Genomic DNA, 13,814 nt, shown 5'->3' with positions numbered 1-13,814 from the left:
TTTAATCTAATAAAGTAACAGGAATTTTGGAGTTGCCCCCTTGCACCTGGGGAAGAAAGTTGGTAATTTGGAAAAGGAGACAGAGAGTAGTCTAGTGAGAAGCTTCTAGTGAGAAAGGCACCAAGCTGCTTGGGTGTCAGCTAGGGCTTTAAGGAGTGAGCTGGTGAGAATCCCCTGTGAGGGGTGAGGATTTCTATCCTAGGAATAGTGATGGCTGCCATTCTGTTTCTACTTGTATCCTGCAGATGCTGTAAGAATTCCCCAAGAGCTCTGTACAACGGTGTCATGCCTAACAGTCTTACAAGAGTATCCTTCACCAAGCAAAGAAGTACAGAAGAGAAGGTGCTTCATGAAGTTGAATCAAGTGAGGTACCACAAAAGTCAACAGAAGAGCAATTCTGAACCAGAGATGACCATGAACATCTAAATTTCTCTCTCCAACCCACCCTCTGTTTTCTGTTTTGATATTGAGCAAGGTAGGTGTTTCCCACAAGCATTTGGTTTGAACCTTGAACCATTTTTGTAAGCTTGGAAAGGAAGCTTGACCTCAGAAGGCTACATAGGTCTTAGGGTCACATCCATTAATACATTTCAGCAGCAGCAACTTATTTTTTTGACAGTTTTTAAAATTTTCTCACATTCACAATTGTTTTCTTAGAAGGTGGCAAAGATAAACATAACTATTTCACATTTTGCTTATAGTGGTCCTGGATGGAAAACTAAATTTGCTGTGTTGGAGAAATGAATGACATTCACTTTATTAACTTGGGAGATCACCAACTAACCCTGCGAAATTAGAATTTTTTTTTTTTTTTTTAACAAGGAGACAGTAGAACACAGTGGTTAAGAGCACAGACTCTGGATTCAAGCTCTTTGGAGCCAAAGCCCAACTCTACCCTGTGAGCAAATGTATAGACTTGGAAAAGCTAGTTCATTTCTTTCTGCCAGTTTCCTTTTCCATGAAATGGCAAAGAGGGTTTTGAGGGGGTTTAACAAGTGAATGTGTCCAAAGATCTTGGACCACTGGCTGGCGTGTGCAATCTGAACTGTTGGCTGCTATTACTGTACCAAGTTTTGTAGCAAATATGGAATATAGACTCCCACATATATGTGAGTCACACAATTTGTAAACAGTAGGCCTTTTTCAGTGATGGGTCAGCAGAGGGCTTAAATAGCTTTTGGAAGTTTCATTTTGTGTCAGCAGATAACAGCCTTGGAAATAACTGTGGACAGTGTGAAAAAGCCTCACGGTTTTGCCCACTCATAAGTAATATGCAAAGGGGATCCAATGCTGCGAAGGAGAAGAAACTAGAGGGACACCTGATCTCATCTGATTTGAAGGCTTTTGTTTTTACCTTTTGTTTCTCCTTTTTTGGGTATGGAGAAATCTTCCCCTCAATCACATACTATGTGACACCCAAATGGCATTGTGACCTGGGTTGGGAGTCTGAAGACAGGGTTTCTGTCCCTGGCTCTGTAAAGTAGCAGCTATGGAATCCTGGCAAGTCACAAACTCACTGGAGCGGGTTGGCCCGAGCCTCTGGAGTACCTCTCATTTTCCCAATTCTGCCTACTTCTCAACTCTTATGTTCTTCAAAATAAATTGCCAATACTTTTTTTGTGCCTCTGTTCTGATGATTATCATGGGAAGTTTTGAAATTGCTTCCTAAAATTCGCTTTCATCAGAGCTTGGATAGGGTAATTCACATACCAACTCGCATCTAACATTTACTCCAACAATGGAAAGGTTAGCTCTACTTTTAGGAGTCCCTGCAATTTCAGTGGAGATGAGATTCCCAGGGAACCCATTAATTGGTCATGTTCCAGAAACAGTATTTGATTAGTTCTTTTTTCAGAAAACCTTCCATTTTTTACCATCCAAGAAAGTGTAAATTTTGAATTTCCAGCAGCTTATATTGCGTCCCTATTTCTTTTTACCTGGTCCATCAGATTTCTTTTTGATTGGTTCATCCTCTCGTTCTTCCCATTCCACTGGACCTGCCAAGTTGTATTCAATAAAGACAAGTTAATTTTCTTCGAAGTGAAATGAAATGCCAAAATTTATCTTTTGGATTAAAAGGAATTTTATAATTAAATCCAAGACATTGTGACTATTTTAAGAGTTCCTGGGAAAAGTGTTAAGACTCCATAGCTTTTAGATTCTCCTTTCTTCCATGTACCAGGGGTTGGGAAACTATAGCCTGTAGGCCAAATCTGTTTTTAGAGAGCCTATGGGCTCAGAATAGCTTTTACATTTTAAGTAGTGGGAAAAAATTTAAAGAAGAATAATATTTCATGCATATTAAAATAAAATGAAATGCAAATTATAACATCTATAAATAAAGTTTTATTGAAACACAGCCATGCACATTTGCTTACATATTTCCGGGCCTGCATTCACCCTACAATAATAGCATTGAGTAGCTGCAACAGAGGCCTCATTCCTGCAAAGCTTAAAATATTTACTCTCTGGCCTGTTATGGAAAAAGTTTGCCGACCCCTGATACATAATATGAAATTTCAACTTTGAGTACCTTTGGAGAATATTATAAATTTTAGTTTGTCACATACCAAAACAATATCATAGGATCCCATTTTATTTCTTGTCTTCTTTTTTAAGACTGAGGTTGCCAGATTTAGCAAATAAAACCACAGGACACCCAATTAAATTTCATTATTTCAGTGTAAGTATGCAATGTGTCCAAATAATATGTCCATGCAACAGGTCCAAATAATATTTTAGTATAACTATGTCCCATGCAATATGTCCAAGTTGTCCTTGAGCTAAAAATTATTTGTTATCTGAAAAGTCTAATTTAAATGGATGTCTTGTATTTTATAGGTAACCCTGCCAAAGACCACTCATGACCTCATCTTTTGAAACTTATTTTTACTATCCTTATTTGCTATTACTGTTTCACATGTATTCATCAGCTAAACTGGCCTACCTTTTATTTTATTTTTTAAAGTTTTTAATTAAACACTTTATTTTGTGCTGTGAGAAAGAATACAAACTATCCTTTTCTTAGTTTTCCCCCAACTGTAACATGGCTACTAAGATACTGATGTTGATACAAAGTATAAAACATTCCATCACCCTTTCATAGCTATATGCCTCTTGCTTTTTTTTGCTATAAGGTGAGGCTCTTTTCAAACAGACTGCTATTTGACACAAAGCATTCCTTAATACTCTTGGCTGCAAGTAAGAGTATTTTATCTACACTGATTTTTTTTTATGGAACTTTGCATTTTCTTCGCTATTTGGAAGATTGTTTTCGTTCTGTTTTTTTTTTTTTTTTTTTTTTTTTTCAGGAGGAACCAGGAATTGAACCCAGGACCTTGTACATGGGAAGCAGATGCTCAACCACTGTGCTACAGTTGCTCCCCATAGAAAATTGTTTTCTATGCTTGCCTTCTGTGCTGTGTAAGAAGAAAGTGCCTGGGTGAACTCCAGATCTGTAACTTACTTAATGGTGATGTGATCTTAGCTGCTTAACTCTCTGGGACTGCATTTCCTCTTCTGGGAATTGTTGTAAGATGAAATGAGTTAACACACAGAAAGAATTTAGAATAGCACCTGGAGCTTTGTGAGGACCAATTGATATGCTTTCTTTGTCAGTAAAAATATCTAGAAGAGACAGAACCTTGACCAAGAAGGGCCTGGATAAAGATTTGTTAAAGGAATGAATAGAAATGTATTTCTAGTCCCAATATCTTTAAATTGTTGTTGACACTGTCTTTGATTTGTTGGTATACAATGATGCAACATGAATAATCTTCATGATACCAACAGGTGAGATGTTTTCAAAATGATGAATGGACCTATTTTAGAACTGGTTACATAATTTGGAAGAAGAAATGTCTGAGAATAACAAAGTCAATTTTAAGAAAAAAAAAAAGAGAAAGGTAGTGAGGGAAATTTACTTTACCAAATATTAAAACTAACTAGGCGTGTGGGGGATAAGGGAACCTCTTATATTTTTTAATGTAACATTTTTTTTTTGTGATCTATGTATCTTTAAAATAAAAGAGATAAGGAAAAAAAAAACTAGGGGAGCGGGTGTAGCTAATGGTTGAACCCCTGCTTCCCATTAAAGGTCCCAGGTTCAATCTCTGTTTCTTCCTAAAAACAACAACAACAACAACAAACCAAAACCAAAAAAAAAAAAAAAACCCAAAAACTAACTCTACAGCTAATGGACTCAAAAGTATATGGCACATTATGAAAGTAATTAACATTACTGAATTGGATACTTGAAAGTCATTACAATGGGAAATGCTATGTTGTTTATATGTTACCACAATAAAAATTAAAAATAATAATATTGGCCCAGATCTAGACAATAGTATGGTGGATCAGAACACATCCAGAAACATACTTAAAAAAAAGGGGAGCTTAATATTTACAAAAGTAGGTTTAAGTTCAGTAGATAAAGGAAGAGCCATTTAATATTCAACAAAATAGACAGCATTCCAGCATATGCTCATAATATAATTCATTTGACTTATGCTCTTTATATGGGCATTTAGGATGCTTCCATTGTTTTGTTATTAACAACGAACATCTGATGAATATTCCAAGTCATGTGCCCTTGTGCACATGTGCAAATATTGCTTCAGGCTAAATCACCCCTAGAAGTAGAATTGATCCGTTGTAGGATACGTTCGTTTGAATTTTCAATAGATATTGACATACCCACCCCAAAGTGGGTTTGCTATTTCACAATGCCATCCATAGAGCACTCATGTTCCCATGAGCTCCCAACCATTTGATGTTATCAACTATGTAGAATTTTGCTACTCTGACAGGCGAACATAAACGGAATGTCAAAACATTTAATATTTGTTTCCCATTTTACTTGTGAGGCTGAGTCCTTGTTGGCCATTTCTATTTTCTGGTCTCTGAACTGCCTTTTCATAGCCTTTCACCCATTGGCTTGACTATTTCTTTGTCTTATTTTTTGGAGTTCTTTATCCAGAATACTATTCTTTACCCTGATACATAGGATGAAAATATTTTTCCTGATTTTCACTTACATTTTAACTTTGTTTTTGGTGTGTTTTTTTTTTTTTTGTTTGTTTGTAGTTTGGAATTTTCTTTTCTCTTAGAAAGTGTTCATATTGTTTTCAAATGTGTTGGTATAATGTTGAATATGGCAATCTCTTACAATTTATAAATTCTTACGTAAATTTCATCTGTATTGTAGTTATGCTCCAATTTTTTTGTTCCTGATTTTTGTTTAATTGCACTTTCCCCTTTTTTCCTCAAAATTGTCAAAGGTTTGTTTTTCTTATTGGATTTGCCAAAGAACAGCTTTTAATTTAAGATCAGATCTTGTCTTTTATCTCTTTTCTATTACTTAATTTCCACTTAAAAATTAATTTTCTTCTTTATACTCTCTTTGGGTTTATTTTCCCCCTTTCTTTGCTTCCCATTCTATAATATACATCTCTGCTTCCATTCATGTTTTATTGCATTTCAAGTGTCAGATATGAGCAATGAGGGCAAGCAACATTTTTTTGCTCTTTAGAATTTAAGAAATTTACCCCCACCAAGCTCCTGTCCTCTCCAATTCTCCCTTTGGATTTAGGACCACAGAGGCAGGAAGCACTGGCTATCAAATACTATACACCTGAGCAACACTCACCTTCCCCGGATCCTTTTCTCCTTCGTTTCTGTTCTTCTCTTGTAGACTTTTTTTTCTCTTTACGTCTCTGTCGGAGAGCTGTTTTCGGATCAGTAATCCAGGCTTGATAAACAAACTGAAGAGAGTGAGTTCAATTATTTTCTGACTCTGTAATAATTCGCACTGACAAGAAGAGGGACCTACACTTGAAAATGTACAAGTGTAAACTTCCTAACTTTGGGAGATTTTTCTCATCCTCCCGATACAAACAGCCCTCTCCCACCTTGTCATGTTGTGCTGACCTCGGTTATTCTCATTATCAGGAAATAAAATGTGAAAACAAGATGTGGTAGGAATATACCTCACTTTGTACCATAGATAATTAGGAGATAAACTCTGGGTATAGTCAAACAACCATTCCTCCCAAATGCCCCCTGCCGCCTACTTAATGTTGATGTGACCTCAGCTGCTGAACTCTCACTGCCTGTGATACTTAGTGACAGATTCTTTTGCATCACGAACAGTAAGAATAAGCCAGAAGTCTCACAAAGTACTATTAAAGTAATTTTTATCTCATTCCCAAGAAACTTGGAGTCAAAAAACAAAATATCTCTAATAGTCTTGTTGTCTTTGGGAAATGGTTTTGCCCATTTGATCCTCTCCCCTCGACTAACAGCTGATATCATCAGCAACTAGAGAAAGGGCTTCTAGATGGATTACTAACTTGAGAGGAAAAAAAATCAGGTCATATTTTTATGGTTTCTTCCAACAAATCGAGAAAGTGAGCATTGGTGACGACTGAAAGGGTTAAGGAGTTATTTCAGGATGGTGCAGAAGGAAAGCTGTGGTGTTCTCGGTGGCCTTTTGTCATTTTCACTCAAGAGCTGAAAGTCATTGCAGTTAATATCCTATTATAATGAGCGACCATGATGGAGCAATTTGGAACAGCCTGCCCACCCGCAGTCTCCTAAATCATGCAGAGGCGCGTAGGAAAACCTTGGTACACAGAGTCAGCCATCTCTACCCACAAAGCCAAGCAAGCATGCGCTCATGCACCGCAGACACACCTGGTCTCAGGGAAGCTGGCCTTTCCATTGGGATGAAAATGCTGCATGAACTCTTTGTGGGACCTTTCCATTGGGATGATAATGTTACATGAACTCTTTGTGGGGGCTCGTACAAACCCAGGTGCCTTATTGTATTCTATTTTATTCCCAGGTTTCTGAACTCTTTGAAAAACAGCATAAGCAAATCACCAGCATAATGATGGCAATAGCAAATGGAAAGGAATTCAACTTGTCCAATACGGAAGTGTGAGGGGCATAGGTTACTAAGGAAGAATTTTTTTTTTTTTTTGCTGGTAGAAATCTACACCTTAGGGGCAATTAATACAAACATATTACTTCCAAATAACAAATCCAGGAGACAAAAAAAAATCATCTTGGTTTATATGAAAAAGGTATTTTTAAAAATGAGAGACAAACTTAGAGTTGAAGAAGGACTAAATAAAGGAATGTATAGTCAATGTTTAGTGATCATGTTAACTGGAAATTCTATTAAGAATATTTTTGAGGATTGGTTTAGTACCAAGCAAACTTGCTTTTGCACAATATTAGTTCTTTTAAAAGAACATGCACTATTAAATTTAAGACATCTTCAGGCTTAAGAGCAAAGTATGGTGACATTTCCATAAAAAGAAAAGGTTGCTATCATATTGCTTTTAGATAATGCAAGAATTCCAAATGTAGAAAATAAAAAGTAATTTAGGGTTTGTGACTAAGCTGAAGCAGAAGAAATTCTTTTAATCTGAAGAAAACTGGAACTAGGAGGAAAGAAAGAAGGAGCAAGGGAAGGGGATGTTAAAGATGGAGTTGTTGAAGTCTTGTACAAAGGGCAGGTACCATTAAAACTGTGAAGTATAAAAGGGGAATCCCTGGTTTCGCTTATGATACCTGAATGATAAAGCCTATGATTCCTTTCTCATTGGGATGAGAATTTAGGTCATGTAAATAAGAGGGAATGGAGGGGGGTGGGGGGAGCCAGAAGACAAGTCCTTATTTGTAAGTCAATTATCTTAATGTTGATGTTTGAAATACAAACACAGTTTCAGGAACATTTGATGGAGGGTCAGTTTAGCCTTTGATAAAGAAGAAAGAGAAGGAAACTTCCCGATTCTTATTGAGTCTAGAATCTGAAGTTTCTTACTGAAACTTTCCAATTCTTACTTTGTAGCTGTAGCTTTTATCTGACTTGATTGGTCTCCCTCAGACTAACCATAAATAGAAAAATGCAGGGAAGTGTATATAAATGACCTTGGGATGATCCAAACTGCCACCACCCCTAGTATGGGTTCTCAAGAGGTGATTTTATCCTATCGATTGGGGGAGAAATGGGATTCATTTTACTGAACATTTACCTTTCAAAAATGCATTTTTTTTTTAAATAGGGGAGAATTTCATTTAAGTGGCTATCCTTAACTGAAAATGGTTAAATGTCATAATACGTCCTTCAATTCAAATGTGATCCAGGAGCTTTATTGTGCAGTATATCAGGAGATGATTTTTTTAAAAAGTGAAATGGGGAATAGTTACTTTGTAACCTTTCATTTAAAGAAATTCTTAAATAGGAATTGAGAGACTCACATGGTATCTTAAAAGAAAAAAAAGAAAAGAACTCTTGGGAAGCAGCAGCAGTGAAGAGTAGGATAAAAATCTGCAACCTGGTATTTTAATAATGGGAGGAACCTAGGTGTTTCCACACTGTTTGCTACACAAGGTGGTCCAGCAGTTGCGCTTCACCTGGGAGCTTGAGAGAAATGGCCCCATGCCAAAAGTGCTGGATCAGAATCTGCATTTAAATAAGATCTGCAGGTAAAATTTGAGAAGTACTGCTCGATCACTATTATCCAACCCATCTGTTTGAGGAGCTTAAAGACCCAAGAATTGAGTGCCTTGTCCCAGGTAGAGTTCAAGAGAAAAAGCTTTTTATACACCATAAGAATAACTATTCACTATGATTTTCAATAATGGGTTGACTATAGCCCAGCTAGCAGAATAATTTCTCTTGTGCACTAAATTAATCAACAAATAATTTTTAAGCCATTTATTCCAAAGCATGATAACTGGTCATATGGAATTTAGGAACTAAGCAGACTATATAAGGCACAAGAATAATCTAGAGGGTGCTTTACTGAATTCACAGAGTACATGGAAGGTGAAACCCAATTTGGGAAGGAGACTAAATGGAAGTCGAAAGAGAGATGGGGTAAATGAGTCTTTGATTCATTTATCTAGAAATTTACCAGCTTTCTGAGAAAAGTTATTGTATTTTTTATTCATTAAAACTGATACATGCAATTGGATGTGACCCTTTTAAACAAAATGTGACTTAGGCGAAAGTATGGAAAGGACAGAAAGTATACATGTATCTGCATTTTCTCTTTCTATTTTTCGATAGTTTCACATGTCCACTTAAAAACAAGAGTCAAATAATAAGAAATTTGGCTTCTAAGAATGACTTTTGGAAAATTTTGCCCAATCTTAAATTCTCGTAATTCTTTTCTTGTACTATCTATAGAACAGGGAAAATGCAGATGTAGGGCAATGGGGACACGTTTCTCTAAAATTCTACAGAGCGAAAGTCACACGCTACACATCAGTAAAACATCAAATACCTTTGCAGCTCTGATTAAATACTGAAGAATAGTTTTGGGAAGTTTAATGACAGACTTTGGCAAGGCTAAAATGGCTGATGCAAACTTCCCAATAGCTCTCTACAAAGAAGGACAAAGCAAGAGTAATTAGTAGAAAAAAAAAAACCTAAAAACTTCATATATGATGTCAGTATGATTTTATCTCTATAATCACATTAACTCGGTTAAAATGTGCCAATCATGGAAGCTAGAATAAAATGTGTTCTGCTCACAAGTTAGGAATAAAAAAAAAATCCAATCAGGGCATGTCATCGATTAAAAAATGGTGATGATGGTCACGTGCTCTCCTTTGCTGTGGGAAGAGTGATGGTTAGAATGCATACCTCATTAGAATAAAAACAAACAGGCTAAGTCATTAGTATTTTTGACAAGGCAGCCAGCCGTACACATGCACCCAGACACGTTGATCAAGAAACACACACAGGTAGCAATGGAGCTGGTAAGGAGGTGTCAGCATGAATAATTTAGATCTTCATTCTCACTGGGGATCAACAGTGGATGTGACCGGCCAGCTTGAGAAAGCCTGGCCAGCAAACTGATAATGGTTTAACATGAGCGCAAATTATTCCCAGTCCCCACATCATGCAGCTTGTTGGATGCTACTCCATGTGTCTTGTAGTCTAACATATGAGCTTATGAGAGATAATGGTCCTAGTGTGTGGCTCATTCATGAGTGAAATATATACTAAGTTTCCATTCCATGTGCAACTCTAATGACAAAGCCTCATCTTATCCAGCGCTGGTGATGTTGTTTTAGGCTGAGCCAAAAAGCTGAGAACGTTATGGCAGGTTCTGAAAAAGAGAGGCAGTTAATCTGAGGGAGATTAGGGGGAGAGGGGGACGGAGGCAGAGTGGTGCTAGATGTTTTTATTATTAAATAAATTCTTAATTCTTTACGAATACCAATGAAGCTGATTCCCAAAATTCAAAGCAACATTGAAACGACGATTTTGTTTCATTGTAAAGCAAGTATTTCATTTTCATGATCAGCTATTTCACCTATTGCAAGATAAATCCGTTCAAGCAACCCAAAGCAAGGCCAGAAAAAAGAAGTCTTCACCTCCTCCTTGCAACAACCAAAAAAAGCTCACCCGAGGAAGCTTTATTTTTCGTTTACAGCATCAGAAATTGTTTTGATGCAAGGGAATGAAGACCTGACCTAAACCCTGTTCTTACATGACAATGCTGACAGCAAGCAGCACTGCAGGTTCATTAGAAGTAGACAGGTTCCCATGTAAATTATAAGCTTCTGGGGCCTAGAGCACAGATGAATGTAGGAGATGAAGCCTAGACCTGCAGTTGAGGTCTGTTGATAAGAAAGACCCTTCTGATTTCCCCAACCCCGTCATTACCTGGAACGCTGACCTTCTCGGTGGCTCTTCCTCTTCCTTTTTTAGTTCTTCCTCCTCCTCCTCTTCGCTATCCGTTTCAAACAAATAATAATCTCCGCTCCTGACCACTAAGCAAAACAAAATATTTATTTATTTCTTGGAAGAGCTATGAGGTATTTGGGTATATTATTCATGAACTGGCCCCTAAGGATATACAAATTGTCCATACAAGGCCCACAGCAAGAGGTGTTGGTAAGAGGAAGAAACAGGAGATGAAGGGCACTCATTTGAGGCTACTGCTCCATGTTGGGGTGATTTGGTCCCCAGAGAATGAAGCCTTGTGTTTGCCAGACACGGGAACGGGCCACTACAGGGTTCACCTGGTATTCTCTTCCTTCTTCACTGTGAATTTGACACAGATGGATCAGATCAATACTGCAGCATTGGTTATAAGATGGTGAAAGCAGCTGAAAACCGTGGCCTCCCAATTCAGCAGCTTGGTCCTTCAGACAAGACTGAAGTGAAGTGGAAGGTTTGCCATGGTCTGAGCTGGCCCAGTGAGTTCAACATGCCCATCAGCACGGTTCAGGGCTGGGCCATGGGCCCCCCACTGCACTTTATACTGTGCAGATCTGGCTTCTCCCCATCTAACACGAGGGACATAGCACGCACGGCAGTATGTCTGAGAGAGTTTTGAAAAATAACACATTGCCATGAGGAGGAAATGGGCAGGTATCATTTAAACATGCACACGCACACAATACAACAGCAAAAACACCATTGCCCAACCGCCCCTCTGCCTAGTACTACGTGTAGCCATTGGAAAAGATGGGGCAGGTGGACGTGGTCCATGTAGCTTAGCACTGTGCATTCTGTGGCCAGGGAACACCCCACTCGCTCATTTAAAGTTGGGGGACATGATGCTGACCACAAGACACAGGGCACAAAGAGTACGGATTGCTTTTGTCTTGTCTGATATTTTCCCTGCAAGATCGCATGGCCTGTGTTCAGTGTTTGGAGCAGAAAGAACTGAACTATGCAGCGAGCTGAAAAAATTTGTGAATTAAATCTTCATCAGTTTGATCATAGTTTTATCAGAAAAGAGCCCCAGCGTCTGCATTTCTCATTGCAGGAAAACATATTAATATTTTCAGATTACATTCAGGCTGTCAAATGCTGGGGCAACTTTGCATGATAGAACATGACGTCTCGTGTTGCCTTTTGGACTTGTACATTGTCAGGTAATGGAAAACCTTGGCTTGCTTAAAATTAGTTGCTTGCATAATACTAAACATGGTCAAAAGTAAAGTGATTTTGCCCATGATCTCAGAAGAATCGGAAGCCTCCATTCATGAAGATGCAGAGTGAATGAATTGGGCCTTATATCCTTGAACAGAAGCACTGTCATTTGTGACTTTTATTTTGAAGAAAGAACCAGGCCCAGAGTATGGGAATAAATGCAATACAGCATGAGGTAAGAATAAGCAAGAACAAACCAAAGTTACAGCATTACATTTGACAGTGAGAAAAACCATTAAAGTAATGCCTTCATGTAAGCTGAGAGATTGCAGGAAAGTCAGATAGACTCTACGTCACATGGTCATTTGGTAGACACACAAAGTATCATAAGATGAGCATTTTACCCTCATTATAGGCTCTGAAATCAACAACAGCTTAAATCATATTCAATCATACCTTCTAAAACTTCTAATCAGACGGATGCAGGAAGCCCAAATGCTTTTCATCTCAGTCAAAAAAATTCACTATATCATTAAAAACTTCACCAATTTGAAAGTGAGCCAGGGAAATGAACACTTATGATTAAAGATGGAAAATTAAAAAAAAAGTTACTTATTCCCTTATTAAATATTCTTGAAATAAAACTGGGAAAATAAATGCATACTTTCTTTAGGGATATCTGGTAAGAATGACAAGAAAAGCTATCACATGTAAGTTTTTCCTTTAGTTACACATCCCCCTCCACCCTAGGTCCATATATATATTATGGATGTTGGTGCTACTACCAGCTACTGCATGTGAAATTAACTCTTACAATCCTGCACCTTGTATCCCCAGAAACTTGGCCCTTGATTTTAGGTGTTTAACAATAAAGAGAGGCTTGGTGTCGATTCAGGGAGAACTGAATTGATATGGGGACAGATGACACTGGGGTACATGGAAGGTATAATTGAACAGCAATAATGCAATTGTATGTGTATACATAGGCATGAAGTGGGAGGTTTGTCACCTACAGCCCATGCTGACATCTTCAATGTTTACCAGTAATATTAACAGCATGACAATGTTATTATATTGTCAATGGATTTCCACACGGATATTCCAACTTCACGTATTCTTAGACATTTCTAAGAAATATCTATTTGAAAGCCAGTAACTCAGCAGGTCAGATTAAGGGCTTTCATCATGGCTTCCCAGAGCTAAAGAGAAGTTTAGGGACTCATCATAAGTTTAAAAAGTAGACCACAAATTCTTTCCCCTTCTTTCCTCACAAATTTGTAAGAGGAAACACATTTTGTAGAAAGAATTTAGCACCACAATTGGAATCTAATGATTCTAAACTATGAGTTACACACATCCCTGCATTATTGCACTGTACAGTACTGTAACCAGCCATGTTTATTTAATACCAGTCTTCGAGAACTTGATATAATGAGGGTGAAATGAATCAGAACATCAAAAAATCAATAACCTTCATAAGAAGTTTGTTCAATTATTACCAACTTATAAGATGATTATCAAAGACCATATCCAATTCCTTCTAAAACACAATGTTTAGATGAGAAAAGGAAAGACAACCACAATAATTGCGATGGGAATTTACCTCAGGTGGAACAACAAAACACTCAATATGACAAAATGTTGAAATGGATAGGTCTCTCTAAACTGGCAAAGGGCCCTTACAAAACAGAAGGATTGGCATAGTTTACTTGTGACTTGATAGAAGTAGGGATTCAGAGCACTAAATAGTCTCAAATTGTTGACGTGACTAACATGCCAATGGACAATAAATAATGTAGTCACATAGAATTTCAGCTTGAATCTTTGCTTTTTGTCTTGGGCAGAAAATTAAATGAAACTCTTTGCAACACATGGGCTTTGTTTTGTCATAATGTTGAAATTCAA

At 37.5% G+C, this 13,814-nt stretch overlaps 1 protein-coding gene across 1 annotated transcript in view; it reads right to left on the bottom strand.

The window, feature by feature from the left end:
* Positions 1-13,814, bottom strand: part of PIEZO2 (piezo type mechanosensitive ion channel component 2) — a 504,324-nt gene that overhangs the window by 56,970 nt on the left and 433,540 nt on the right. Inside the window, exons 32-35 of the mRNA XM_071208436.1 lie at positions 10,692-10,798; positions 9,301-9,399; positions 5,649-5,763; positions 1,939-1,998 (exon numbers count right to left, since the gene is read on the bottom strand). Of these exons, the coding sequence (XP_071064537.1) occupies positions 1,939-1,998; positions 5,649-5,763; positions 9,301-9,399; positions 10,692-10,798 (381 nt within the window). The remainder of the gene's footprint in view (positions 1-1,938; positions 1,999-5,648; positions 5,764-9,300; positions 9,400-10,691; positions 10,799-13,814) is intronic.

The sequence above is a fragment of the Dasypus novemcinctus genome, chromosome 16 (assembly GCF_030445035.2).
Source record: "Dasypus novemcinctus isolate mDasNov1 chromosome 16, mDasNov1.1.hap2, whole genome shotgun sequence".
In the NCBI taxonomy this organism is placed as follows: Eukaryota; Metazoa; Chordata; class Mammalia; order Cingulata; family Dasypodidae; genus Dasypus; species Dasypus novemcinctus.
This window is presented reverse-complemented; position numbering and strand designations above follow the sequence as displayed.